Source organism: Cnephaeus nilssonii (genome assembly GCF_951640355.1).
Source record: "Cnephaeus nilssonii genome assembly, chromosome: 12".
Lineage (NCBI taxonomy): Eukaryota > Metazoa > Chordata > Mammalia > Chiroptera > Vespertilionidae > Cnephaeus > Cnephaeus nilssonii.
The window spans coordinates 80,507,068-80,534,503 of record NC_137083.1 but is presented as its reverse complement, the minus strand read 5'-3'; the positions used below and the strand labels follow the sequence as shown (position 1 = coordinate 80,534,503).

General features: G+C 50.5%; 1 protein-coding gene across 1 annotated transcript; it reads right to left on the bottom strand.

Annotated features, from left to right (window-relative positions):
- Positions 1-632: 632 nt before the first annotated feature.
- RNF32 (ring finger protein 32) lies at positions 633-27,436 on the bottom strand (the record flags this gene model as incomplete). Its single annotated transcript, XM_079785820.1, has 8 exons — positions 633-851; positions 1,422-1,589; positions 19,322-19,430; positions 19,580-19,704; positions 20,207-20,239; positions 25,249-25,391; positions 26,561-26,825; positions 27,422-27,436. The coding sequence occupies 8 exons, from the start codon at positions 27,434-27,436 to the stop codon at positions 633-635; spliced, it is 1,077 nt and encodes a 358-aa protein (XP_079641946.1).

Here is a 27,436-nt window from a genome sequence, read left to right as displayed (position 1 = left end):
ATGGTGGGCCAGTGCCCGTTTCCCCTGGCTCTCTGTTGGTCACACCCTGCGGTCCGTCTCCCCTGGTGACGCTCTGTTGGAACGGCGCTCGAGCGCTGATCCCCAAGTGGTAGGAATCAGTCCAGAGAAGTGAAGCGGATGCTAGCGTTTTAAGAGGATGAGACGAGCAATGGGTAGGCTGTGTGTTCCAGCATTCTGTCCCATTTGGCACCGTTGACAGGTGCACCCTTGCCAACCTGTGTGCCCACCACGGGCTCGCTGGCTGCCCGTGGAGACGGGCCAGGCAGACAGGCCGCCGGAGAGGGAGGGGCACTTCTGTTCTGAGCCACCCTGGCCAGGCCACTTGGCACAAGTCAGCAGTTACAGAACCTCAGAAACTCAAGTTAGATCCGTCTCTCTCCTGTTTCAACTGGTTAAATTCATGAACCTGGAATGTTCTTTTTACAGAGTAAAGACGGACACTGGGTGAGTTGTCAGCTTTTAAAATATAGTTATATTTCCTATGCACACTGCTAAGGGTCCTTCCCTGGAGAACAAATTGCGCTGCAGCACTTCACCCAAACCCCACAATCTGTCCGAAGTTAAGGCAGACGTTGCCCCGGAACGGCGCAGCTTTTCCCTGACCATGAAATTCAACCGGGAAGAATTTTCTTCTGGTAGCAAGCGCGGCAGAGGGGGCAGGCGTGGAAGGGCGAGCTGTCTCCCCAGGAGAACTGCTCCAGGGCCAGCAGGCACGCGTGGTGAAACACGTGGGAGCAGGACAGGAGCACGGTCTTCCGGGGGCGCTGGCCGCCGCTCCCCGCCAGCGGCGCCAGGCAGATGGAGCACTCGGAGGCCTCCCGCTGCAGGGCCTGCAACACAGAGGGGGCGCCTCTCAGGGTCTCGGCTCATCCGGATTAGGGGAGACCGAGGTCCTGAGAGACAGGGATCTGCTCAAGTGAATGAGTCTCGTCCTGTGTTAAAATAATACTAAACACATCCTGTTACTCCTGTGAAAATGAAAGGGGGTTGGACCCGCCTGTGGTAAGACATTTAGAAACAAAATCCTTGATAAAATACTGAGCATTGATAATACAGATTTAATTTTAATTAAGCAATAGAATGGTCTTTTTCAGAAAACTATGTAGCTGTTAAACGTCATTATAAATGTCCTTATTTTTATGGCACTCAAGTAAGTTTTTCCTCCGTTGGGTCCTCAGTGGCCCTTTCTCCACGGTCCCTGCAGCCCCAGGCGGAGCACAGGGAGCGGTGAAAACGGCCTGTTCCCTCTGGTGTTTCCTCTGCTCACAAGTTGGCATCATCAAAGCAGAACTTCAGACAGAAGGGCCTGGCAGTCGCCCAGAGCAGGTGTGTGTGTGACTGTGAAGGTCAAGGTCCCTAGGCCTCCCTCCAAGGTGGCCCCTTCCCCGTGGAGGGCCTACCTGTGCCTGGATCTCCTGCCAGTCGTCGTCCGTGAGCCTGCGGCCACACTGCCCATCCAGCTGCTGCAGGACGCTGCGGTTGACGGCCAGGCAGTGGTCGATCTCAGCGAAGAGCTCGTCTATGTCTGTGTGGTAGGAGCAGAGCATGCGCCGGCTGATCTCTGTGAACTGGAAACAGGGAGCGTCAGCTGTTGAACGTGACTCGGTGGCGGTGGCAGGCGGTCGGCCACCCTTGTCACCAGCTCCCCTCAGGCCTCTGCCTTTGGGGAAACGGACATCTGGCTGTCTGTCTGTTTAACTCCTTGTCCAGGTAATTCAGGCCTAGAGGTTACCAAAAAGATCCCCTGGCTGTCAGCCTTGATGGTTGTCAGCAAGGAATACACTGAAACCAAAAACTGACAGGAGAAAGCAGCTGGGCTTTTACGAGGTCAGTCGCCTGTCACCGGTGGCACCGTTTACGGTGATTTAGGGACGGTCACAGCACAGTGCCACGATTTCCTGCTGCAACCACAGGCAGCGGGACAGTGCTGCTTCTTGGTCTCCGCTGGCCATCTTCCCGCTGTGGTCGCTGATTCTGAATGATCATTTTCGAGTGGCCATAGAAAAGGAAATCAGGCTCTAGTCGGTTTGGCTCAGTGGATAGAGCGTCGGACTGCGGACTGAAGGGTCCCAGGTTCGATTCCAATCAAGGGCACATGCCCAGGTTGCGGGCTTGATCCCCAGTGTGGGGTGTGCAGGAGGCAGCTGATCAATGATTCCCTCTCATCATTGATGTTTCTGTCTCTTTCCCTCTCCCTTCCTCTCTGTTAAAACTAGCCATTCAGTTTGCTTTTCTCACCAAACTCTAAAAGCATAGTCTGAAAACCCCCATTGTGTAAGGACCTTACAAATTTCTTAACAGCTGCTGGAATGGAATCATGCATGTCTGCCTTCCCCTTTGCCACAGAGCACAAACGTGGGTGGCATTTTACATTTCATCTCAAACGTTTAAGCAGTTTGTTTGACGGCAGTGTGCAGTCTCCAGTGCTCCCACGCTCAGTTCTTTAAGGTACTATCCTTTCCACACAAAAAGGTTTAGAGAAGCTCGGCCACCTTGTGACCAAGTATTTAACTGGGTGTTATTGGCTGGTTGTGGCACAGCACGCTATCTCCTCCTGCTGGAAGAAACCGGAATTGCAAGCGTGAAGCAAACCTATTGCAGGCCCGGCTACAGTGTGAATTTGCTGCTGTGTGATTAGTAAAGTGGAATGTTTCTGGATAGTGTGGGTAATGGACTCAGGGGTTGACTGCCCTTGGTAGGCTCCGTTGTGTGCCGTACCAGGGCAACAGTTGCCAATGCAAAGTAGCATAACCTGACATCCTTCAGTGTCCTTGGGACTCTGTTTGGCCATGCACCCCAATGTGATTCTCCCTGATCTCTGTGATTTTTAAAAAAATATATTTTTATTGATTTCAGAGAGGAAGGAAGAGGCAGAGAGAGATAGAAACATCAATGATGAAAGAGAGTCATTGGTCGGCTGCCTCCTGCACACCATTCCCACCCCCACTGGGGATTGAGCTCAAAACCCGGGCATGTGCCCTGACCAGGAATCGAACCGTGATCTCCTGGTTCATAGTTCGACCCCCAACCACTGAGCAACACTGGCTGGGCTCAGTGAATTTTTGTTGTTGTTGTTAATCCTCACCTGAGGATATTTTTTCCATTGATATTTAGAGAGAGTGGAAGGGAGAAAGGGAGAGGGAGAGAGAAATGGTGACTTGAGAGAGACACACCGACTGGTTGCCTCCTGCACAAGCCCTGACAGGGGGGTGGGAGGGGGCAGAAAGCAAACCTGCAACCCAGGTACATGACCTTGACTGGGAATCAAACCCAGGTCCCTTCGGTCCTTGGGCGGATGCTTCAACTACTGAGCAACACCGTCCAGGGCTCTGAATTTTTAAAAATGGATTCTTTTGAGAGAGAGGGAGGAGAGGAGAGAGAGAGAGAGAGAGAGAGAGAGAGAGAGAGAGAGAGGAAGAGGAGAGAGGAGAGAGAAACATCGACTTGTTGTTTCACTTATTTATCCATCCATTGGTTCATTCTTGTCTGTGCCCTGACTGGGGATCGAACCTGCAATCTTGCATTTTGGAACGATGCTCTAACTAGTTGTGCTACCTGGCCTGGGCATCTCTGTGAATTTTAATCTCCAGAATTAGGAGCCATACACCCTTCTGTAGACACCCTTCCATCAAGATGCCATCAACTCCTTTTTCAAAAGGTGAAGTCCTATAGTTATTGGTTTATTAGGAATTTAATGTCTTCAACTTTAGTAGGGCTTTAAATGAACACAGTGATTGTTTTTGTTGGTTACAGGTGTACATGTTGCTGGTGGTTTGCCCATTTTCCACGAGTCCTGCAGGGTTTTTCAGGAGGCGATGATGAGTTGATGAAGGCCAGTCTCAGGCAGCTGCGGAGGAGGAGCAGGGTCATGGCTTCAGTTCATCTGTGCCGGCCTGGAGTCTCAGGGGCGGAGGACGGACTCACTGCTGAGCATGTCTTATGAAGAAATACTGGGAAGAGGGGGGCACAAGGTGGGTGGGGCACAGGATGCCAGAGGCTAAATAAATGCAAAAAGACCCACTGGAAGGCCAATGGACTTTTTCAGCAGGGCTGAAAATCAGCATAATATTGCCCTGCTGTGGGCTCAATGGCTGAAGGCAATTCCCTAACCTGATAATCCTTTTACTGTTTTCCAAACTTTACCTTTGATATGCCTGTATGCATTCCTAAAGGGCAAATGTGTATTCAAGTGAATAAAAGCAGATGGACGGAGGAGTTTTCAGTGAGCTTCTCCACTAGAGGGAAGTTTCCGCCTGGCCCCATGCCTTCTAAATTCATTTCTTTTTCTAGTGTTTTCATTTGGGCATGACCCCTTCTTCAGATCCTGAACCCTGGCTGTAAATGGATGCGGCACAGGGTTTGGGGGGTAGGATTGTATTTGATTTCTTTATTTTTATTTCCCAATCATCTCAAAGTGGTGTATGATATACTGAGGGGAAAAACTTCTTAGTGTAATTGTTTTAAGAATTTATAGCTACTCTAGGTGGGCACTGCCCAACAGAAATATAACCTGAGCCACATCTGGAATCTTAAAACTTCTAGGGGCTGGATTTTAAAAGTTGAAATTAATCTTAATGATATATTTTTTTAACCCAACATATCCAAAATATTGTCATTTCAAAATGTATCAATTGAATAATCTATTAAAGAAATATTTGACATTCTTTTTCCTGGCCTGGCTCTGAAATCCCATGTGGACTGTGCATTTTCAGTCCATCTGAATTCAGAGGGGCCTCCCTCCATGACAGCCACGGGGCTCATGGCCACGTGTTCAGGCTGCAGGCCCAGCAGCAATGGCTCCTCTGTCCGGCCTCTGAAGGCTGATCTCAGCCGCAGAGGAATAATCTGTGGTGTGGAGGGCGGCGCCAGGTGGCCAACACCTTGGTCTCTTCCTTGTCCTCCCCCAGCACTGAGCTGCCCACAGAAGTTGGCTCTCACCCAGGCGCCACATTTCCGGTCCCCCGTGCCAGATGGGGCCACATGGCTCTTCCAAGTGGAAGTGGGGTGTCGGGAGAACACACAGGGCTCCAAGGCCCAGGTGATGGCAACGCAGAAGGATGGAGGGCTAGTGTGCCCCGCTGCACTCCGGCCAGAAGCTTCCATTTTCAGTCACTGAATAGGGGTTGCTCCTTCCAGCATAGGGGTGCCTGATTCCTGGTTAACCTGGGTCTCAGGGAACTGGGCTGATGAATGAACTGAGCCCGCAGAACCACGCAGACGTTTAGACGTGTGATATGGGTACATACATTCCATGGTGTTGGACTTCGCACCTTCCAATGCAGTCACGTGCCGCTGAACAACGAGATGGTTGGGAACGTGCTGTTCCATTTTGTCCTTGTGTGAAGGGTCCTGGAGACACATACCACCCACAGGGCCCAGCCCAATGCACAGCGGGGCTACAAAACGGCAGGAGGTTAAATCAGAGCGCAGTGACGCCGCCGGGAGGCCGCAGGGCCTGCGGGGAAGGCGGCTGCTGCGACAGCAAACCCGATTGGAGAGGAGCGCACGCAGCAGGTGGGCTGCGTCAGGCACAGACGGCAGCGCGGTCTCGGTGCGCGCCGCACGTGATGGCATCGCTGTCCTTTTACACACGTGGCACATGGCCGCTTCCTGCACAAGCCCTCACCGGACCCGGCCCGGCACGCTGGGCGTCCGGACGGCGCTGCCAGGAGGCGGCCAGGCCCCCATCTCCCGGCCACGCTGGCCGCCTCGCTCTATGGTGTGCTACCGCGGCCGCTGCAATCACGTGGGAGGACGTCAGGTCAGAGGTCAGGTCAGAGGTCAGGCACCTCAGGCTGCGTGGGGCTAGGACGGTGAGGGCGGCCCAGGCGAGGTGGGTGCGAGTGGTCACATTCCCGCCTCGGGCTCAGTCCGCGGTCCCTGATCCCAGCATGCCGGCCCGGCCCCGGCCCCTCTGAGCAGGTCCCTAAGGTGCGCCCTCCCGAGGGCGCCCAGGCGCGCTCCTTCCCGCGCAGCCGCAGTCCCGGGGCGCGGTGCCGGCGCACAGCCCCCTCCAGTCCTCCGGGTCACGCCACCGTTCACGGGTCCCCAAGGGCGCAGGTGTGAGGCGTGTTCAGAGGTGGGTGCTCCTGTTACCACGTGTGTGATGGAGGCGCCGCGCCCTCCCCCGGCGGGCTCTGCCCGAAGCACCGCGGGCCTTCTGAGCGGGAGCCGCCTCGGGACGCGGTGGCGCTGCCCGGCCCGGCTTCAGGGGCCTCCACGTCGCTGCATCCGCTCTCTCCGCCCTGGGCCCTGGCGCCGGAAAACGCCCTCGTCAGCTCTGGGCGCCGCGGGAGGGCCTGGGCGCTAACCGGTGAGGAGGGAGCGGAAGCGGGCGCAGCGAGGTCTGCCGGGTCGGACCCGCACGCTTGTCGGGAGCGACACCTTGTGCGAAAGCAGCGGCCATTGCTGTAGTCTCAGGCCACAAGTCCTCCTGTGTTTTGCTTTTACTTCAGAGTATCTTCTAGCTTTTCAACAAAAACTGCCATTTTCCAGGAATTTACCAAAATGACTACCACAGAGGGAGAGCAGAGAGCCCCCCACGTGTTCTCTGGCCTTTTAGGGAACGGGGAGCTGCTCCTTGGGCCACATACTGTGAAGCCACAGAAAGGTGCTGCCGTGGACAGGGAGGGGACGGCGCTGCGCAGAGGTGTGCCCCACAGGGCTCCCTGGCAAACCGGGGGCCTCGTGCCACCCAGCACGCGGCGGGCATCGTGGTGGACAAACAAGGTAAGGGGAGATTCTTGCAAGAGAATGAGTGTCGGCATGGAGCATGCTAAGCACGAAGAGCGAGACAGCTTCCCGAGCGCGTGGAGGACCGGGACCTGGCTGCACTGGGCCAGCTGCTCCGCCCACATGGGAAGGGACAGACAGGAAGACAAGGAGCAGGAGGGGACCTGGGTGCACTGGGCCAGCTGCTCCACCCACATGGGAAGGGATGGGACAGGAAGACAAGGAGCAGGAGGGACCTGGGTGCACTGGGCCAGCTGCTCCGCCCACATGGGAAGGGACAGGACAGGAAGACAAGGAGGCGGGAAGGGACCTGGGTGCACTGGGCCAGCTGCTCCGCCCACATGGGAAGGGACAGGACAGGAAGACAAGGAGCAGGAGGGGACCTGGGTGCACTGGGCCAGCTGCTCCGCCCACATGGGAAGGGACAGGACCGGAAGACAAGGAGCAGGAGGGGACCTGGGTGCACTGGGCCAGCTGCTCCGCCCACATGGGAAGGGACAGGACCAGGAAGACAAGGAGCAGGAGGGACCTGGGTGCACTGGGCCAGCTGCTCTGCCCACATGGGAAGGGACGGGACAGGAAGACAAGGAGCAGGAGGGGACCTGGGTGCACTGGGCCAGCTGCTCCGCCCACATGGGAAGGGACAGGACAGGAAGACAAGGGGCAGGAGGGGACCTGGCTGCACTGGGCCAGCTGCTCCGCCCACATGGGAAGGGACAGGACAGGAAGACAAGGGGCAGGAGGGACCTGGGTGCACTGGGCCAGCTGCTCCGCCCACATGGGAAGGGACAGGACAGGAAGACAAGGAGCAGGAGGGACCTGGCTGCACTGGGCCAGCTGCTCCGCCCACATGGGAAGGGACAGACAGGAAGACAAGGAGCAGGAGGGGACCTGGCTGCACTGGGCCAGCTGCTCCGCCCACATGGGGAGGGACAGGACAGGAAGACAAGGAGCAGGAGGGACCTGGCTGCACTGGGCCAGCTGTTCCGCCCACATGGGAAGGGACGGGACAGGAAGACAAGGAGCAGGAGGGGACCTGGGTGCACTGGGCCAGCTGCTCCGCCCACATGGGAAGGGACAGGACCAGGAAGACAAGGAGGCGGGAAGGGACCTGGGTGCACTGGGCCAGCTGCTCCGCCCACATGGGAAGGGACAGGACCAGGAAGACAAGGAGGCGGGAAGGGACCTGGGTGCACTGGGCCAGCTGCTCTGCCCAGATCAGTGGAAATGAGCCGGGACTGGGGAACCCGCTCCCTGTGAACTCGTGGCGTGGTAAGTGCAGGAAAAAAAAGACCTCTGCACTGATAAAAAAGACAAAACCAAAATATTTTCTAATTCCCATTGCAATAACTTTTTTGGCTAGGTTATTCCTAATTTGTAAACATCTGAAATATTTTTAGTTCTTAAAAAATTATTTCTAAAGTACACTGTGTCAGACAGAGAGCATACTTTGTGCACTTAAATGGCTTAAACTATGACGAGTAAGTTTATGGCCGGTGTTTAGAAGTGCCCTGTTGGCCCCGAAGGAGTGTGTCCCAGCTGCAGGGGGCAGTGTTCTACGCTGTGGGCGCTAGTGCCTTGGCTCTAAGATCTGCCTGGGACCAGCCCCGCAGCTCTTTCTGTTGAGTTCTGTCGGTGAGCACATACAGTCACACACTTTATTCCCATGTTCTTGCGCATGTTTCTTTTACGGCTGCATTTATTTTTATGGGCACACTCAGTCCGACCTGCATTTGCCGTTGACTGAGTCCGTCCTGTCCTGTCCTCTGGTCGTCCCACCGTTGCTCGGTCTTTGTCTCTGCTCTTCTTCCCAGTGGACATTTGCTACCTCAGTTTTGTCTCTTTACTGCTTTGAAGATTAGAACTGTGTGTTCTTTCACCTGTTACCCTAGAGATGCATTCAGGATTTTTGTCCTCAGACAGTGATCTCCTGAGTTAGGTCACTGTCATGCCTTTAACCCTGTGAGACACCGTCTTTCTTGCATTGAGTCAGTATCTGTTGGGTTTACCCACATTTTGCCATGTCCCTTGCACGGTACTGTGCATCTCGGAGTCTGGTGCCATTCTCTTCCTCATGAACGGCGCCCTGCGATGAAGGCATTTTGGTGGCGCTCTCCCAGCTTTTGTCTGAAACTGCTTTTCTGGTGCCTCTGCCTGACTGGATTTCCATTTGTACGCGTGCAGTTCTAGACTGCTGTCCTGTCTCTGTCAGGACCCGTGATGTCCTGCTAGGTGTTCTGGCTTCGGCTGTTGCAGTTGCTCCTGGGAGCGTCGCCTGCCCTTTGCTCTCCTGCTTCGAGGATTCTGCCTTCAGTGTTACGCAGCTTCTGGACAACCCGCCGCCGTTGCCAACGTTATCCCCTCTCCCTCCCCTTCCTTCCTTCTTTTCCTCTAAACTGTACTGGAGTTCCTCCTCCCTCTCCCTCCTCCTCCTCGTCCTCTAAACTGTACTGGAGTTCCTCCTCCCTCTCCCTCCTCCTCCTCGTCCTCTAAACTGTACTGGAGTTCCTCCTCCCTCTCCCTCCTCCTCCTCGTCCTCTAAACTGTACTGGAGTTCCTCCTCCCTCTCCCTCCTCCTCCTTGTCCTCTAAACTGTACTGGAGTTCCTCCTCCCTCTCCCTCCTCCTCCTCGTCCTCTAAACTGTACTGGAGTTCCTCCTCCCTCTCCCTCCTCCTCCTTGTCCTCTAAACTGTACTGGAGTTCCTTGGGCTACTTAAATCTGTGTTTGTATTGCCTTCTGATCTGGAAAATTCTTAGCCCTTCTGCTTCCAGCTACAGCTACTGTCGCCATGTCCTGTTTTCCTTCTGAATTCTGGTTATGGATGGAACCCTCTCATGTTCTTGCTTGGGTACGTCCCTTCCCTGTAGCCACTCAAACTGAAAATGATGACGCGTGGAGAAGAGGGACACACGGTAGATGCTGCAAATAAAAACCATGCGACAACGTGACGTAGTGAGGCTGCCACAGAAGGAAGTTCCACATTTAGTGCCCTTAGTGGCATTTTCCTCCAGGCTCTGAACAGGTTGGCTTTCACTGAGTAGGGCCTCCCCTGCGTCCTCTCAGCCAAACCCTGAGGGACCAGGTAGAGACCTGCTGCTCTCCCCGCGCCCTGCCCCTCCATGCACACTGGCACCACCTGCCCTGGCTGTGAGGGCTCTGTCACCTCCCACAGCACAGGGAGAACCTGCCGCAGCGTTCAGCAGTCCAGCCCCCGGGTTCACGCGGTTCAGCTTCTCACAGCTTCTGTCACAACTAGTCACTTCCCCTCTCTGGACACACGCTGTGTCCTCCACTCTCCTCTGGTCTCAGCAGCCACTCCCAGGGCCGGACTGGACCTCGCCAGGCCCGCCTTGCCTCATCCCTCTAGACTGTCCTTCCCTGGCCTGGCCATGCTGGCCCTGTGCCTCACACATCTGATGTCCCCCTCCACCTGGAAGACGCCTCACCTCCATGCCTATTCCTCACTCAGGACCAACGTCGGCGAAGTGCAGGCCCAGCAGGTGTCCTCGCTGGAGGCTGTCTGCTAGTTAGATTTAATTTACATGTTCACGTCCACTCAGCTTTTATAACAAACAGTATCACTTTCACACTTGCTAACAAAGCATTAAAAACTTTCATTTAGCCCTAGCTGGTTTGGCTCAGTGGATGGAGTGTCGGCCTCTGGACTGAGGGTCCTGGGTTCGATTCCAGTGGAGGGCATATGCCCGGGGTTGCGGGCTTGATCCCCAGTAGGGGGTGTGCAGGAGGCAGCCAATCAATGATTCCCTCTCATCATTGATATTTCTCTCTCTCCCTCTCCCTTCCTCTCTGAAATCAATAAAATAGTCATTTAATCCTCAATTATATGCTTTTCACCGAGAAAAATAATAATTTCCTTTACATGTAATGGTGGCTAAAGACTACTAGCCTGGCCAGCAAGGCTCAGTGGTTGAATGTTGACCTATGAACTAGGAGGTTACGGTTTGATTCCTGGTCAGGGCGCGGTTGCGGGCTCAATCCCCAGTGTGGGTTTGCAGGAGGCAGCAGATCAATGATTCTCATCATTGATGTTCTCTCTCCCTCTCCCTTTCTCTCTGAAATAAAAAAATACATTAAAAGTAAATAATTTCAGCTTTACCATGTAGTGCTGCACAGTGAGTGAGTGGGAGGCCTGGAACAGGTCCGAAGTGGTTGAGTCAGCAGTTTGGAAATCGCAGAGCTACTCTGGGCGGGTTCTGGGCTAGCCCGGGACCAGGTGACCAGGACCTTTTCCTTTAGTGACAGGGCTCCCACGTAGCAGGAAGGCGGGGTGGGAGCACCAAGAATCAGGAGGCGGGAGGGGCAAGCAGGCATGTGCCCAGGGAAGGTGGCCGTGTGGCAGGATGTGCACCTGATGCCCACATTGCCACTGGTATCACCCTCCCACATTTCACTTGATCCAACTTCTCCTTTGCATACCCTCTGGAGGCTGAGGGTCCGTGGGCCTCGCGCCCACACCAATCCCTGCTTTCCTACGTGAATCTTCAGGACTGGCCAGCCTCCCTCCTTCACTCGTTTCCATGAATCCATGCCTGTGCGTCCCTGCTCTCAACTCTCTTGAGTACCTCTGGCCCCTTCCTTTGCCCCCATCAGGGCTGGGTGCTGTTATCTTGTTCCTGTGTGTACTCACTGCTGCAGTGAGTTCCTTAGATTTGGGGAATCACCTCATTCATCTTGGCGAGGCCCTTAGCATTCAGTAAAAATTTGACTTTAAGTTTGCAATAGTTAGAAATGAGGACACACATGCCCCGTGCACATATTCTGATGGGATGAATGACAGTTTTCTTTCCGGGGTTAAAAAACAACAATATCTGTGTGCAATGATTTTAAAGTTACTGTCAGTTTCAAGATTGCATAAAAGATCAGTGTTTAGCTAATAACCATAACATTGACATTAGCTTGTTAATAAATGTACTGAAATCCTTCAATGTATATTTAAAGCAAATTTCTGAATGTGAACTGGTGTGACTGTCTTTATTTTCATAGTTTCAAGTATTTGAAGGTTCACAAGGGAAATATTTTAAGATGTTAAATCAACATATATTTATTGACTACCTATTGTGGCCCATTCAAAGCCAGGTCCTAAGTGTAGCTTTTATGAAGTATTTCTTAAATGTCAAATTCTCACGTGCTCAGTGTCCACCTTCCTTTACTAACTCCCTCTAGGTTACATGGGTCAGATGCCCTTAGGAAGTGAAGAGCAAGAACTAGCAAAGAAAAAAAAAAAAGACATGAGTGCTAGTTTTTAAACGAATGCTTACTATTAATTATTCAGAAATAGACAAAATGCATAAAATTTTCAACTTTAATAAGAATGATTGTCTTAATATATTTTTCCTTCTAAATCTCATATTTCAGATATTTGATAAGTAATTAAGAGTTCAGGTTATTGATATGTAAAGCAATTTCTGGTTATTTACAAGTAATGTACTGGCGAACCATTAAAAAAGTATGCTCACAACAGTACCCAGGTGAACTCTGACTGCCCAGAGGGCCTCTCAAGAGTGATCCATCTTGATGTCAGCAAATTGCTTACTAATGTGTTGACTTAGGGCCACCCTCAAAAGCAAAATGAAAAGCCTGGAATTTACAGCATATCAATGAATCAGTTGATAAGCTTTTACTGGTTTAATATCCTCACAGTCTTGCTGCTTGGAGCCACTTCAAGTTAGCAACAGAATGTTTGCCATCTCTATGTGATAAAGGAACTCAAAGGACTAAACAAACTTTCAGACCATTATGCTGTTTGGTGAGATGTAAATGAAAAAAGTAGGATAAATCTCACACGGGAGGGTGCGGGAGCAAGCAGCCCCTAAAGTCAACCAGTGTCTGACAAATCACTAACTTTTTACACAATGGTCAGGACTTTTAGCTTGGGTGGAGATGATATAGTGCATTTGAAAAGTTTTAATTGCAGTCATAAAAGGCCATGCCTCAATTATATGACAGATGCTAGCAGAACTTCCAGATAAGGATCAAAGGCTTTCAACCAGCAGCCGCTGCATTCTGGGCAGCACTTGGCCTCCCTGTGGGCCGGTGGCAGCCATGGGCTCGGGACCTCTGCAGGTGGCTTTGATCTGAGCTCACGATGCACCAGGACAGCCATGTTGTCCTCACAGCTCTGCGTCCGCCCCAACAAAGCACTGCTGACTCAAGGTCAGTTCTGGACACTTGCTCACGGGGCAGAGCTCAGCATCTGATCTGCTGGTTCTTACTCAGGACACTGTCTGTCTGAAAGAACCTACAGGCACGTGGCATCACTTTGCTTGAGTGTAGTCTTGTTAGGAATGTGCCAGTGACATCTTAAAGCAAAGCAACTCTGCATAGAGGAATTCTCAGTGTGTGGAGGCATTAGTATTTGTAGAAAGACGGCCTCTGTATTTTACCCAGTAACACCCAATAGATGCATGAAAACTAAGTAGGAAGAGATTTCATGAATCCCCCTGTGGTACAGGAGTGGAAGTGCACTGCCACAGCTCTCACAAGGAAGACAGACTGACTTATAAAATAGAATGGCCCAGCTCATCTAGAGTGTTAAAAACATCTATCTTCTCCCTCTCTTGGAACTTTAAAGGAAATAAGCACTTCCTAATTTACTGTGCCTAAAACACCCCACTGTTGCCTCTCTTTTCTACTGATTAGACTTCCTTTTTCCCTGATGGTAACTTATTGTTGGTCTCAACCAGTGGTTCCCAAGTACAGCAAAGAAGTTTTCACCCACTTCCAGAGTGAAAGAAAAAAATAACTTCAGTGGAGTGTTTTTAAATAGCTAAATGTCTTCAGTGTAAAGAAATCTCCTTCACTGTGGCCAAATATTTCTACTTTTCTGGTGTTAAAACAGTCTTTCTTATATGAGATGATTCTGAAGGTGTGTCCTGTGTTAATCCCAGCAGCCTGGAGACAGTGGGCGCAGCACTGCCTGGGCTGCTGGTAGGGAAGGAGAACTGTGCCCCATCTGGTTCATTGGCTGGTGAGGCTGCGGAGCCGATATTTACCACTGTCGACTGCGGGATGTAGCACATGATTTATTTCTCCTAGTAATGTGCAGTTTTAACTTGCATGAATTTAACATTCACCACTTATCAGAATGGGGCTCGAGCTTAGGAGTGTGGCTAGGGGTGCACATGCCACCCCAGGTCAAAGACTGGCTGCTCTGCAGGTGACAGAATTTACCATATCTGAAGCTGTGGTTACTGCACAGTGTGCGTTGTAAAATCTCCAGTTTCTAAAATTGGACATTAAATCTCTAGTGGCTCTGTGCACGTGTAGGTTGTGGGAGGGTGACGGATGAGGCCTGTGTCAGAGCCGAGCTGAAAGGCAGGCCTCTGCAGGAATGTCACCGCCTGGGTCACAGAGTTAGTCTCCCACCCCAGGAGCCTCGGCAAAGTCATTGTTAGTTTTAGCTGTGGAATTTCTTTATTTTTAAATGGGTGTATTCCCAGGAAACCTGCAGACACTGGTTCTTCTGAAGCTGGACTTTAGTACATGTATCAGTTCTGGAAAATGGGGGTGAATATTGAGAAACCCAGACCAAGAGTTATAGTTTTATTTTAAACTAGAGGCCTGGTGCACAAAATTCGTGCACTGGCTGCGGGGAGGGGGTCTCTCAGCCCGGCCTGTGCCCTCTTGCAGTCCGGGACCCCTTGGGGTATGTCCACCTGCCAGCTTAGGAATCGGGCCTAAGCTGGCAGTCAGACATCCCTCTTGCAGTCCAAGGCTTTCACAGTCCAGAACCACTCGCACCTTACCGCCTGCCTGCAGCAGAGGCGGGAGAGGCTCCTGCCACCGCCGCTGCGCTCGCCAGCTGTGAGCCTGGCTTCTGGCTGAGCAGCGCTCCCCTGTGGGAGCACACTGACCAGCAGGGGGGAGCTCCTGCATTGAGCGTCTGCCCCCTGGTGGTCAGTGTACATCATAGCAACTGGTCATACTGCCTATCATTCTGCCATTCGGTCAATTTGCATGTTAGGGTTTTATTATATAGGATATCTCAGTCTGTGTATTTTAGATTTTAATTGACACATAACATTTGGTAAGTTTGAGGCATACAATGTGATGGTTTGATGTACTTATATGTTGTGAAATTATTACCACAGTAGGGTTAGCTAATGCTTCCAACATCTCACATAATTTTCTGTGGTGAGAGCACTTAAGATTTACTGTCTTAGCAACTTCCATGCATATAATACAGCTTTGTTAACAATAGTCACCATACTGTACATCAGATCTGCAGAACTTGTTCATCTTATAATTGGGAGTGTGTATACTCTGACCAATATCTCCTAATTCTCTGGTAGCTCCCATTCTACTCTCTTGGTTCTGAGTTTGACTGTTTTAGATTTTACATATAAGTGGCACTGTATAATATTTGTCTGATTTACTTCACTTAGCATAATATCCTCAAGGTCCATCGTGTTTTTGCAAATGGTAGGATTTCTTTCTTTCTCATGGCTGAGTAATACTCTATCATCTGTCTGTCTGCCTGCCTGCCTGCCTGCCTGCCTGCCTGCCTACCTACCTACCTACCTACCTATCTACCTCATGTTCTTTATCATTCATCTGTGGATGGACCCTTAAGTTGTTTTCATGTTTTAGCTATTGTGAATAATGCTTCAATGAAGGGGTGCAGATATCCCATTGTGGTCCTGATTTCATATCCTTTGGATAAGTACCCAGACGTGAGATTGCTGGGTCATATGGTAGTTGTATTTTTAATTTTTAAGGAACATCCATACTGTTTCCATAGAGATTGCACCAATTACATTCCCACCACCCGGTCACCGGGTTCCCTTTTCTCTGTATCTTTGCCAGCACTTGTTATCTCTTGTCTTTTGATAACAGCCATCCTAACGGGTGGGAGGTGGTTTCTCACTGTGGTTTTGGTTTGCGTTTCCCTGATGACTAGTGATGTTGAACACCTTTTCATATACTTATTGGCCATCTGGATGTCCTCTTTGGAAAAATGTCTGTTCAGATCCTCTGCCCATTTTTTACCAGTAATCAGATGTGGATTTTAAAAAATTATTAAGTTATATGAGTCCTTATATATTTTAGATATTAATCTCTTATCAGATACATGATTTGCAAATATTTTATCCCCTCTGTAGGTTGCCTTTTCATCTTGGTTGTTTCCTTGCAGTGAGAAGCTTTTGAGTTTGATGTAGTTCCATTTATTTATTTTTGCTTTTGCTTTTCATTTACATCCAAAAAATTGTTGCCAAGACCAATGTCAAGGAGACTTTTCTCAATATTTTCTTCTAGGAACTTTATGGTTTCAGGTCTTAAGTCTTTAATCCATTTTGAGTTAATTTTTTGTTATATCTACTTGATGAATTGACCCCTTTATATATAACGATCTTTGTCTCTTATTTCAGCTTTTGAGTTAAAGTCTATTTTGTCTGCTAGAATATGCAAGACTGCTGTCATTTGTAAGGAATATATATATATATTTTTAAAATATATTTTATTGATTTTTTACAGAGAGGAAGGAAGAGGGATAGAGAGCTAGAAACATCGATGAGAGAGAAACATCGACCAGCTGCCTCCTGCACACCCCCCACCGGATATGTGCCCGCAACCAATGTACATGCCCTTGACCGGAATCGAACCTGGGACCTTTCAGTCCGCAGAACGACGCTCTATCCACTGAGCCAAACCGGTTTCGGCTGTAAGGAATATTTTTTCCACCATTTCACTTTGATCCTATGTGCGTCCTTGAAGCTGAAGTGAGCCTCTGGTTGGATCCTGTATTTTTACCCATTGAGTCATTCTATGCCCTTTGATTGGAGAAATTAACCTATTTACATTAAGAGTAACCATTGATAGGTAAGGACTTACTAATGCCATCTTATTGTTTTATAACTGTTTTGTAATTCCAGACATTTTATTCTAGAATATTCCACAGTGGTTTTTTTTATTTGTCTTTATGGCACTGATGTTTATAGTCACAGCTAGCTGTTTGCAGAACAGCCCTCATTTTGGATTTACCTGATTACATGTTTTCTCATGACTGGGTGGGGTTAAGCATTTTTGGCATGAAAGTGCGCAGGTGATGTTTGTCCCCACGCACCTGCCACATTAGGGGCACTGGTGTCAGTCTGCCCAGTTATTCGTAATCATGTTCGTTGGGTTTAGGAGATGTCCACTAGGCCTTTCCAATGTAAAGACTTCTCATTCTGTTTGTAAATTATAAGTGATCTGTGGTTGGTACTTTTGAGGCTGTGGAAGTATCCTATTCCTCAACAGTCCTTCACCCTGTAACTTATAGTCATTTAATTTATTGACATAAGTTCTCAAACTATCATTTGTGTAATAATCAGATAGTTTGGATGCATCTTTAGCATCCTGGGTAATGTGACATTGACTAGCATAGTTCAATAATCTTTGATATTCCATTAAAACATACTGGCATTTTAAAATTGTAGGTTAAAATTATAGATTTTTATTTCCTAGTCCATGCCTATAGCTCACAAAGTGAATTCCATCAAGTTGGAAAACGTAGGAAAAATCATGAAATTGCAAGAGTTACTCAGAAATGACCAAGAAGTGGCCTGTCGCCTGAAGCACAGCCTCTGGGTCTGCTGGCACAGGTGTTTAAGTATATGAGGCAGCTAGGAGGGAGGCAGGCGTGCACACCCGCTAACACAGTGTCTGGCATTTGATCACTTCATCCATTTAAGGTGGGGTTTGGGTTACAGGTTCACACGTTAAAGGCCACAGGGGATGAGGGAGCTGGGGGAGGTGTGAAGAGATCGCAGGGAAGACAGGAAACGAGCAGAGGTGGCAGGGATTCTACAACTCATTAAACATAGGAAGCACAAAATATACAGAATGCAGAGGCCGTAATAAAATGCTCTGTGTGCAACAAACTGACCTCACTAAATAATACTTTTGGGAAGAAAGATCTCAGTTGTGTGTGTATGTGCGTGTGCAGATGTACAATCAGTTGAGTCTCATGACACTGCTTTATGTGAAAGCAAAGCGTATATTTTTAAAAGTTAGAGTGTGCAGATGAAACAATATTTATACTCATAAGGTAAAATGACTATCAAATCTGTAAAATTCTGTAACAGAAAACGAGTAATTTCTGATTGGAGAGCCAACACTATCATACTCTGGAATTACAAAGTAACTCAGAGAAAATGGAATGGAGCAAAGCCTGGAGGGGAGGCGGAAGGATGGAAACAGGTGTGACCTGAGAATGAATGACAACATGAGATGACCAGTCCCTGATGAAGGAGGAAAGACATGGCTGAGAAGATGATAACTGGCCAGAAACCAGGTTTCCTGCAGGGAGTGAGCATGAAGACGGTAGGTTGGGCTGAAATGTCATTGTGGTTGAGGACAGGGACTTTTTAAAAATAGATAAACTCTAAGGAACTTCGATCCAGAGAGGAGGTGGCGCGCTGTTTATCCAGAGGCTCACCAGGACCGCCTTCCTGCCGAGCAGGGATGCCTGAGGGAACGAGATGGCCTTTCCCTGGACCCTGCCCCCTTTCCTTAAGAAAGGGCCATGGCTGACTTGGACATATAACTTCCTCACAGACATGTCGAAAAATGTGTGCCTGCAGCCCCTCTGTCCATGGCCTCTGGGTTCCCTCTGCGGCTCCTCCCACAGGGCCAGCCCCACCCGTGGAGGGGGCACCTCCAGTGTCGGGACCGGGAGCGGCATCTCAGCCAGCGCTCTGATACCCTTGCCAGGGAAATTCCTCTCTCCACCCCTGGCAGCAGCTTTGTCATCAAGATAAGCAGTATTTTAGGTCATTTGCTCACATAGTGCATTTTGTGTTATCCTGCTGCTGAGGGCAAATCAAGTGTATTTCTTGATTAAATCTGAGGCATAATGATGTCACAGCAAGCTAAGAGTCTGACTTTCTTGTGCATATTCTGGCACCTCATTGCTGGGACAGCCACCTGAGTGACAGGAAGGGCTCTGGGAGGACCCTGTTGTCCACTGCGGTAGTGTGAAGGCCACGGCACTGCCTGCAGGATGCCTGTACAGCCCTGGGACTAACCAAAAGGACGGCATGACCAGGGACCAGCTCCTCGGGCTGACTGGGCATCTGAGGAACCAGGGCTGCGTGTGAACATCACCTTTCTCCCCAAGCTCAGGGCAGGACAGCAAGGGACAGAGGGTCCCTCTTCAGGACGGAGCAATTACTGTCACTCATTACTCCACATGGAGAGCAGGGAGGTGTGAACGGATCTAAACCCCATACACAGTGATCCTGGACGTGACCGCGAGGTTCTGGCTCCGCCTGAGGGTCTGGGCCAGTGTCCTGTCTGAGCGGCCACCTCCCCTGAGGTGCTATGATAGAGAGGTGTCTGAGCACATAGGAACATATAGTAAATACACACTTCTAAGAGCCTACTGTGTGCTAGGCCTTTGTAAACACTATAGAATAGCTCTGCAAGGTAGAAGTCACTCCATGTGACAGATGAGGAAACTGAAGCCACAAAGCTGGTGAAACACCATGAAAAGTAAAAATAAAAAATGGCTAAAAGAAAAGGTAGAAACAGAAATTTCTGGAGAATTAAGGGTATGTACCTACCTTTTCTTCAAAGAATTTTCTCCTCAACTTGGCGTCTGTGGGCGGCAGCGTCCTCCTCAGATCCCGGTACCACTTCCTAACCACGTGTCCCCTCCAGCAAGCTTGGATCCTAGGACATGGGTTGGAGAGGGGTGGTCAGGTGGCTGTCCTGTGCGGGCTGGGCGGAAGTGCGCCGCCCCCCCCCCCCCCCCCCCAGCCATTGGTGTGACCTCTGAGCACCTCCTGCCACTGCGGGTGCCCTGGGCGGGGCCTTCTCACCGGATTGCACACTTGGCTTTGAAGAGCCGGGCTGCGTCGTGGATCACTCGGGTTTGATACTGGCTTTTCCTGCAGAGGGGACAGGTCTTCTTACTTGTGAACTTCTCGAAGGCCTGAAGGCATGCCTGCGGGGAAACATTTCCCTTAAAGGACAAGTAATTACTCAGGCACCACGTTTTCACTCCCATGTAATTACTGTGTTCTGTTCTCGTAATTATGAGACTCCGTCCAATTTAGATCATGAAGTTTCAACAGATGTGAACACCTTCCTCACGTAGCTTGTTCCAAATGATCTTTTACAAGAATACACATGCACATACATCAAAACCTCTGAAAACAAGTCCCGCGCAGGAGAGGCGACTGTGGGCGGTGACCGCAGTGAGCCCAGGACCTGCTGCCCACGCTTGGACTGCCAGGCAAACGTCTGGCTGGGGTTCTGTCCCATAAAATTCACCACTTTCTAAACAGGATGAACTGCACTGTAGCCCAAAGTCACATTTCTAGTGGTGAAAGATGATTACGGATAAAACAAGCGGGCCTGTGAGGAGACTCAGTGAGCAGGATGGCCCCGTCTCCCGAAGCCACAGGCGACGCGTCGCACACGTGAGCACAAGCGCAGCTACTCACCCTGTGAAACACGTGGGAACATGAAAGCAGCACCTGCCACGGGAGACAAAAACGTTTGAAGTTTCAATTAGTGTAACAGAGAAGCAGCATAAATGCATTAATTAAAAACTCTGAGTGCTCGAAAGGTAAGCTTGTTGTTTCTTTGAAAAATTAAAAAAGCAAATTAATAACCTCCATATGCATAATATTTAGTGTTTTTAGTATGGCACAGGTATATAATCTCAACAAGAAAAGCTAAGTTAAACATCAAACACACACATGAAGTTTGCTATTAAGCTATTAAAAAGAGTGTATATTTAAAAATGAAACAATTATGAAGTGGATGCATTTCCTGGGCAGATCCTTGGCGGGGGTGTGTGGGGGGAGCAGAGAAAGGTAAGAAAAATGCCTTTTTCAGGCTTTGTACAACTACATTGCACTCTTTAATTTTTAAAAAGCACAGCTTTATATAGAGAGAATTCTGACACTAGATAGTAATAAGTGCTGGATACATATGAAGCACTTTTTGTTTTTAAATGTAGGGAGAGTGTGGTCAGGAGAAAACGTTCCCTTTCTGTGACCCAAATTCCCACAAATGGTGACATTCTGGGTTGTGACAAAAGACAGAAGCTTAGACCCAATAAAGAAAAAGGTAGCTCGTCCTCCTGAAGGGAGAGCTGGGCGGGGCGGGGCGGGGCGGGGAGAGGAAGGAGGGATGGGGAAGTGCAGTCTGGTGGGCAGAACAGTCCCGGGTGGAAGGTGCAGCAGGGAGTGCCATCGATAGTATCCTGACAACAGGTCTGTGTCAGGTGGTGTGAGATTTACCGAGATGACCACTTAGTGAGTTATGTGATGTCTAATCTCTGGGGTGTACACCTGAAACTAATATACTGTATGTCAACTGTAATTAAAAGTAAAAAATGATTTAAAAAGCTGAAGAAAATTAAAGAAAGAGGTTGCCAGGCAGCAAAACACCCGTGGCTTCATTAACTCTCTTCTACACTAAAATGCTGCACTATCCCAGATGGTAATCTTGTAGCTTAAGGGCTAAAATCTTTTGAAACACCTGAGTTTCACAGATGTAAGGTTAGGTCCTGATGGAGAACTGGAATATAACCAGTGGTGAATTCAAATTAGTAAAGACCAATAATTTTAGCCCTAACCGGTTTGGCTCAGTGGATAGAGCGTCGGCCTGCAGACTGAAGACCAATAATTTTATTGTGAACTAACTCATTTACAGTAAACGTATGAAAACAAGTGAAGTTTGAGACGTTATGTGCCAGGGAGCAAGTGAAGCGGGCTCTTGATTCTGCTGCGTTTCCCAGCAAACGCCGAGGGCCTGCCCGTGGGAGGCATGGCCCTGCATGGAGATCACTGGGACGGAAATTCTAGGGCAGGCGCGTCCCCGACTTGCAGGTTACAGTTAACCAGGCACACGGAATTGGTGTAAAGAAACCCTGTGACAGAGGTTGATTATATATACTCTATAGCGTGACAAAGTCTCATGAATAAAGATAGAAAGATTTTACTTAGAGCATCTTCCACAAATTATTTCAAGACACTCAAGCCTAATTTTTCTTTTATATTTCAACTAGAGGCCCGGTGCACGGAATCGTGCACTGGGAGGGGGGTTGACCTTCAGCCTGGCCTGCGCCCTCTTGCAGTCCAGGAGCCCTTGGGGGATTTCCTGTTGATGGCTTAGGTGAGGGGAGCGGGGCCTAAGCCATCAGTCGGACATCCTTAGCATTGCTGTGGACGTGGGAGAGGCTCCTGCCACCACCGCTGCGCTCACCAGCCGTGAGCCCAGCTCAGGGCTTCTGGCTGAATGGCACTCCTCCTGTGGGAGCACACTGACCACCAGGGGCAGCTCCTGCATTGAGTATCTGCCCCCTGGTGGTCAATGCGCATCATAGCAACCTGTCGTTCTGCTGTTTGGTTGATTTGCATACTAGCCTTTTATTATATACTAGAGGCCTGGTGCACGAAATTCATGCACGGAGGGGGGTTGTCCCTCAGCCCAGCCTGTACCCTCTCCAATTGGGGACCCGGGATCGGGCCTAAATGGGCAGTCGGACATCCCTCTTACAATCCAGGACTGCTGGCTCCCAAACGGGCAGTCGGACATCCCTCTTACCCGGGATCGGGCCTAAATGGGCAGTCGGACATCCCTCTTACAATCCAGGACTGCTGGCTCCCAACTGCTTGCCTGCCTGCCTGTATGATTGCCCCTAACCGCTTCTGCCTGCCAGCCTGATCACCCCCTAACCACTCTGCTGCCAGCCTGTTTGCCTCCAACTTCCCTCCTCTGCTGGCCTGGTCACCACTAACTGCCCTTTCCTGCAGGGTTGATCACCTCCAACTGCCCTCCCTAGCAGGTCGGGTGCCTCCCAACTGCCCTCCCTTGCAGGCCTGGTCCCTCTCAACTGACCTCCCTTGCAGGCCTGGTGCCTCCCAACTGCCCTCTCCTGCTGGCCATCTTGTAGTGGCCATCTTGTGTCCACATGGGGGCAGGATCTTTGACCACATGGGGGCAGACATATTGTGTGTTGAGTGATGGTCAATCTGCATATTACTCTTTTATTAGATAGGATAGAGGCTTGGTACATGGGTGGGGGCCAGCTGGTTTGCCCTGAAGGGTGTCCCGGATCAGGTGGGGGTTCCCTTGGGGCGTGGGGTGGCCTGAGCGAGGGGCCTGTGGTGGTTTGCAGGCCGGCCACGCCCCCTGGCAACCCAAGCAGAGGCCCTGGTATCTGGAATTTATTTTCCTTCTACAATTGAAACTTTGTAGCCTGGAGCGGAGCCAAGCCTGGGGCTCCCTCGGAGGCTGGCAGCCATTTGTGTTGGGGTTATAATTGAAACTTTGTTGCCTTAAGCGGGTGGGCCCGGCCAGGGTGTGCGGAAAGCTTTGCTTCCCCTGTTGCCAGCGGCAACCCTGGCCTGCTCTCTCAAGCTCCATTCTGCCGCCATTTGTTTGAATTTGTTTACCTTCTATAATTGAAACTTTGTAGCTTGAGTGGAGGCTTAGGCCTGGCAAGGGCAGGCGGAAAGCTTGGCTTCCTCTGTTTCCTAGGAAACCTTGCTCTCTGTGGCTGTAGCCATCTTGGTTTGGGTTAATTTGCATACTCGCTCTGATTGGATGGTGGGCATGGCTTGTGGGTGTGTCGGAGGTATGGTCAATTTGCATATTTGTCTATTATTAGATAGGACTAGGGGCCCAGTGCATGAAATTCATGCATGGGGGTGGGGGGTGGTGGGTCTCCTCAGCCCAGCCTGCCCCCTCTCACATACTGGGAGCCCCTGGGGATGTCCTACTGCCCTACAGTCTGGCCTCCCTTTGTGGTAGGCAACCGGGCTGATCAGGGGAAGCCACCAGCCCCATCACCCCGCTGCTGGAGCCACTGCCAGTCACCGAAGCCACCAAGGTGTTTTCATCAACACTGACTCTAGTCCCTTCACCATGAAAAAATGACAACTTTCTTTAGGCATTTTCAAGATGTATCTATTTTCATAGGATATGACATTCCTTTCTTTTTTTTTTATCCTCACCTGAGTATATGTTTTCTTTGACTTTTAGAGAATGTGGAAGAGAAAGGGAAAGACAGAGAGAAACATCAAAGTGAGAGGAACACTTTGATTGGTTGCCTCCTGCATGAGCCCTGACCTGGGCCCCAGCCAGGGAGGAGCCTGCAACTTAGGTACATGCCCTTGATCAGAATATAACCTGGACTCTGCGGTTGGCAAACCTAGGCATTATCCACTGAGCCAAACCGTGTAGGGCAGGTTATGACATTTCTTAGCCCTCCAGCAGCGGACCTTCGTTTTTTTCCCCAGGAGTGTGGTGGAAAAGCCCTAGATCACTTTTTTGGATTCTTATACCCAAGTTACTAAGAATATTACCAGTGGCATACAGGGAGCTTAGCCAATGAGCGGTCAGAAAAGGTGTTTTCTCTGTAGTTCACACCTATCTCCTCAGATCTCCAGCTCCACCCCTGCCAAGGCCTAAAGCCTCCAGCCCTTGGCAGGGGACCCCCAGCTGGCTGGATCCCCAGGCTCCGCCCCCGGCCAAGGCTAAAAGCCTCTGGCCAAGGCTCTGGCCCTGGGCATGGACACCCAGCTGGCTGCAATCACCCGCAGGGGACCCCAGCTGGCTCCGATCGCCAGGCTCTGCGCCAGCGGCCAAGGCCGCAAGCCTCTGTTTGAGGCTCTGGCTCTGGGCAGGGACCCCCAGCTGGCTCCGATCACCCGGCTCCACCCCCAGCCAAGGCTGCAAGCCTCTGTTTGAGGCTCAGGCCCTGGACAGGGACCCCCAGCTGACTCAATCGTCTGGCTCCACCCACAGCCAAGGCTGCAAGCCTCTGGCCAAGGCTTGGGCTCTGGGCAGGGACCCCCAGCTCGCTCCCATCGCCTGCTGGCGACCCCAGCTGGCTCCCATCGCCTGCAGGGGACCCCAGCTGTCTCCGATCGCCCGGCTCCCACCATGGCCAAGGCCAGCAAGGGCAGTGGAAACCCAAGCCTCCTTCCTGCTCTCTGCTGCGGCAGCCATCTTGGTTGGGTTTATTTGCATAATCCCTCCTGATTGGCTGGTGGGCATGGCTGGCGGGCATGGCTTGTGGGTGTAGCAGGGGTGCGGTCAATTTGCATATTACTCTTTTATTAGGTAGGATGATTCACAAAATAGCTTAAAAATGCCTTCTAGCTTTCATGCTTTCCACTTGGGGACAGACGCTCCTGTTGGCGTCATGACTGCTCAGCTCCAGCGCTGGTGGCACGGGGCTTTCTGTCCACAGTCTTCGTGCTTGAGAATTACTGTCCAGTCAGTGAACAGCACTGCTAACTACAGTGTTTAGCTCTTCCTCACACATGTAACTTTAGTAAATGGACAAGAAAATGTAAGTATCTGAGTGTCACAGGAAGAAAGAACCTGGGTTTTTTTGTGTGTGTTTTTTTGTACCTAATGCCTCCTATTAAAGTGCACGGGGTATATAATCTCAGCGCCTTAAGCCCCAGCTCAGTGCCTCCCAGCGAGGGGCCCAGGCTGCTCACCTGGCCCTCCCGCTACCCACCTGGGGCCGGAGCTGGAACTCCTCCCTGCAGATCGGGCAGGGCTGCGAGGAGTCCCCCTGCGAGACGGACCTCCGCTTCACCTGCTCCCACTCATCTGAGGAGAGTGGCAATGGGGGAGGCTCAAACAGGCCCAGCTTCTGCGCTAAAGTGAAAACAATGCAGTGTGAGGTAACAGTTTATGATGTGGGGCTCACTCACACCTTAATGACACTGAGCAGTGTCCTTGTCTGGAACACAGCCAGCGCTGTTCGCGGTTTAGAGCGAAATAGGAAGGTGCTCGGGGCATCGCTATGGCAGCGGGTCCCCTCCACGTGGTGCCCCTCTATCCGTCACATGTGCATGGGGACACAGTGCCCCAGACACACCTATTTTCTACTCCCAGCATCATTTGTAAATGTTTTCTATTTCTCACTTTCAGTTTAAAATAATTTCAGACTTGCAAAAGGTAAAACAGAGTCCTCATGTGTCTTTCAGCAGCTTCCCCATAGTTAACGTTTCATAGCCCGCACGCAAGGGTCAGACCAGGAAAGAGTGTTGACCCAACTGCCCGTCTGCTCCTGCCTCACTCGGCCCTCTGTTCTACCCCGGCTCCCCTCAGCGGCCGCGTCTCCTCTGCAACAACAGGTGATGTTCACCCGAGGCTCCCGCCGCCTGGGCAGGGCTGCGTCTCCAGCTGCTCTTCTTACCCCGGGGAAGAGTGCTGTCCAGGGACCGTGTCGCGTGTCCTACTTGGGTTTGTCTGATGTTTCCTCAGGTTAAATTCGCATGTGCGCTTTGGTGAGGCTACCACAGCCGGCATGCCGCACCCTCCCAGCGCCACCAGAGGCACCAGTGGGGGTGTCTATCGGGGTAAAGTGCAGTTTGCCCCACGTTACCCCTGGAAAGCTATGGTTGTGCCCTTGCACTGAACGTGTGCGTGTTGGGACTGTGTGTGTCGCAGCATGATTTTCCCCACCGATGGTGTCATCACTGTGCTGCTTGGCAAATGGTGCCGTTTCAGTTCTAGCCCCGCTCCTGGGCTTCTGGGTGCCACTCTACGGCAGAAAGAGTGTTGGCTTCCCATTGGCCACACCATTCCTTATTTCCGTCGGCATGGATGAGCTATGTGTCATTTCACGGGTTTGCTTATTCTACTGTCATTACTAACGCTATTTACTTTATTTAGTTGTCCCCATCATTGCTTTCAAACTCTAGCACATACACATCTTTCTATAAGGTCACACATTTCTGTACCAGAGAAAAGTTTACTATTAACCTCAGCCCAATTCTTTAGCTTGAATAAGCCAAACATGAATGATGAGGTCAGCTTACCTAAAGTTAATGGAGGCGGCTTTGGATCAAGAACATACTCTTTTTCTGGGTCTTCCTCTCTGGGGCCCTGTGTAGTCTTTGGAAGTCCTGTATCTGTTACAGCTTTCGTGTTTCTTTTCAGAGACTTGGATGTGTTCTCTCTCTTCGGTACCTTTGTCTTAGAATGATCAGCCACTGAAAGATCCCGCAGTTGAAGATCATGTAAAATGTGATCTTGTAGAGCAACTGCAGCGACTGCTAAGTTCTCTCGTTTCGATGAATGACCCTGAAAAGTAGGAACAAGGCCACATAGACAGGACATTATGTAACACGTCGTTTGGAAGAAAACCGAGGCTTTCACACTCCACCTGGAAAGCCTCCTAGACCGAGTGTCCCAGGAAAGGATGCTTGACCCCGTGTCAGCTGAATGGGAGCAGAGCCGTCTCCTCATTATGGTAATGACGTAGTAATAGCTGTTCATTTAGTCTCTACGGATTAATTACAATGCAGATAAGTTCATTATGACCTATAAAGCAGCAGTCACCAACCGGTGGTGCGCAGACCACTGGTGGTCTGCGAGGTCCGAAAGGTTGGCGACTGCTGCTATGAAGGGTGTGCGTGCCTAAACAAATTCTGTTCCACTCCAAGTTAGACTGCAGGCCAGGCTTGCTCTGTGATACCAGAGCATCTTGCATTTAGTAGATGCTTTTTTGGTGAAAACTCCCATGGAATAAAATCGCCATGCAGCTAAGAGGTGCTGTGAATACAGTGGGCAGTTCCTCAGTGAAGTGACGCTTGCCAGCTGTTTTCATACTCACATAACGGAAGTAAAACATATCCATGACTACTACCAGGTGTATGTTTCAGAAAAGAATTGTGTACCTTATTTTTTAACAT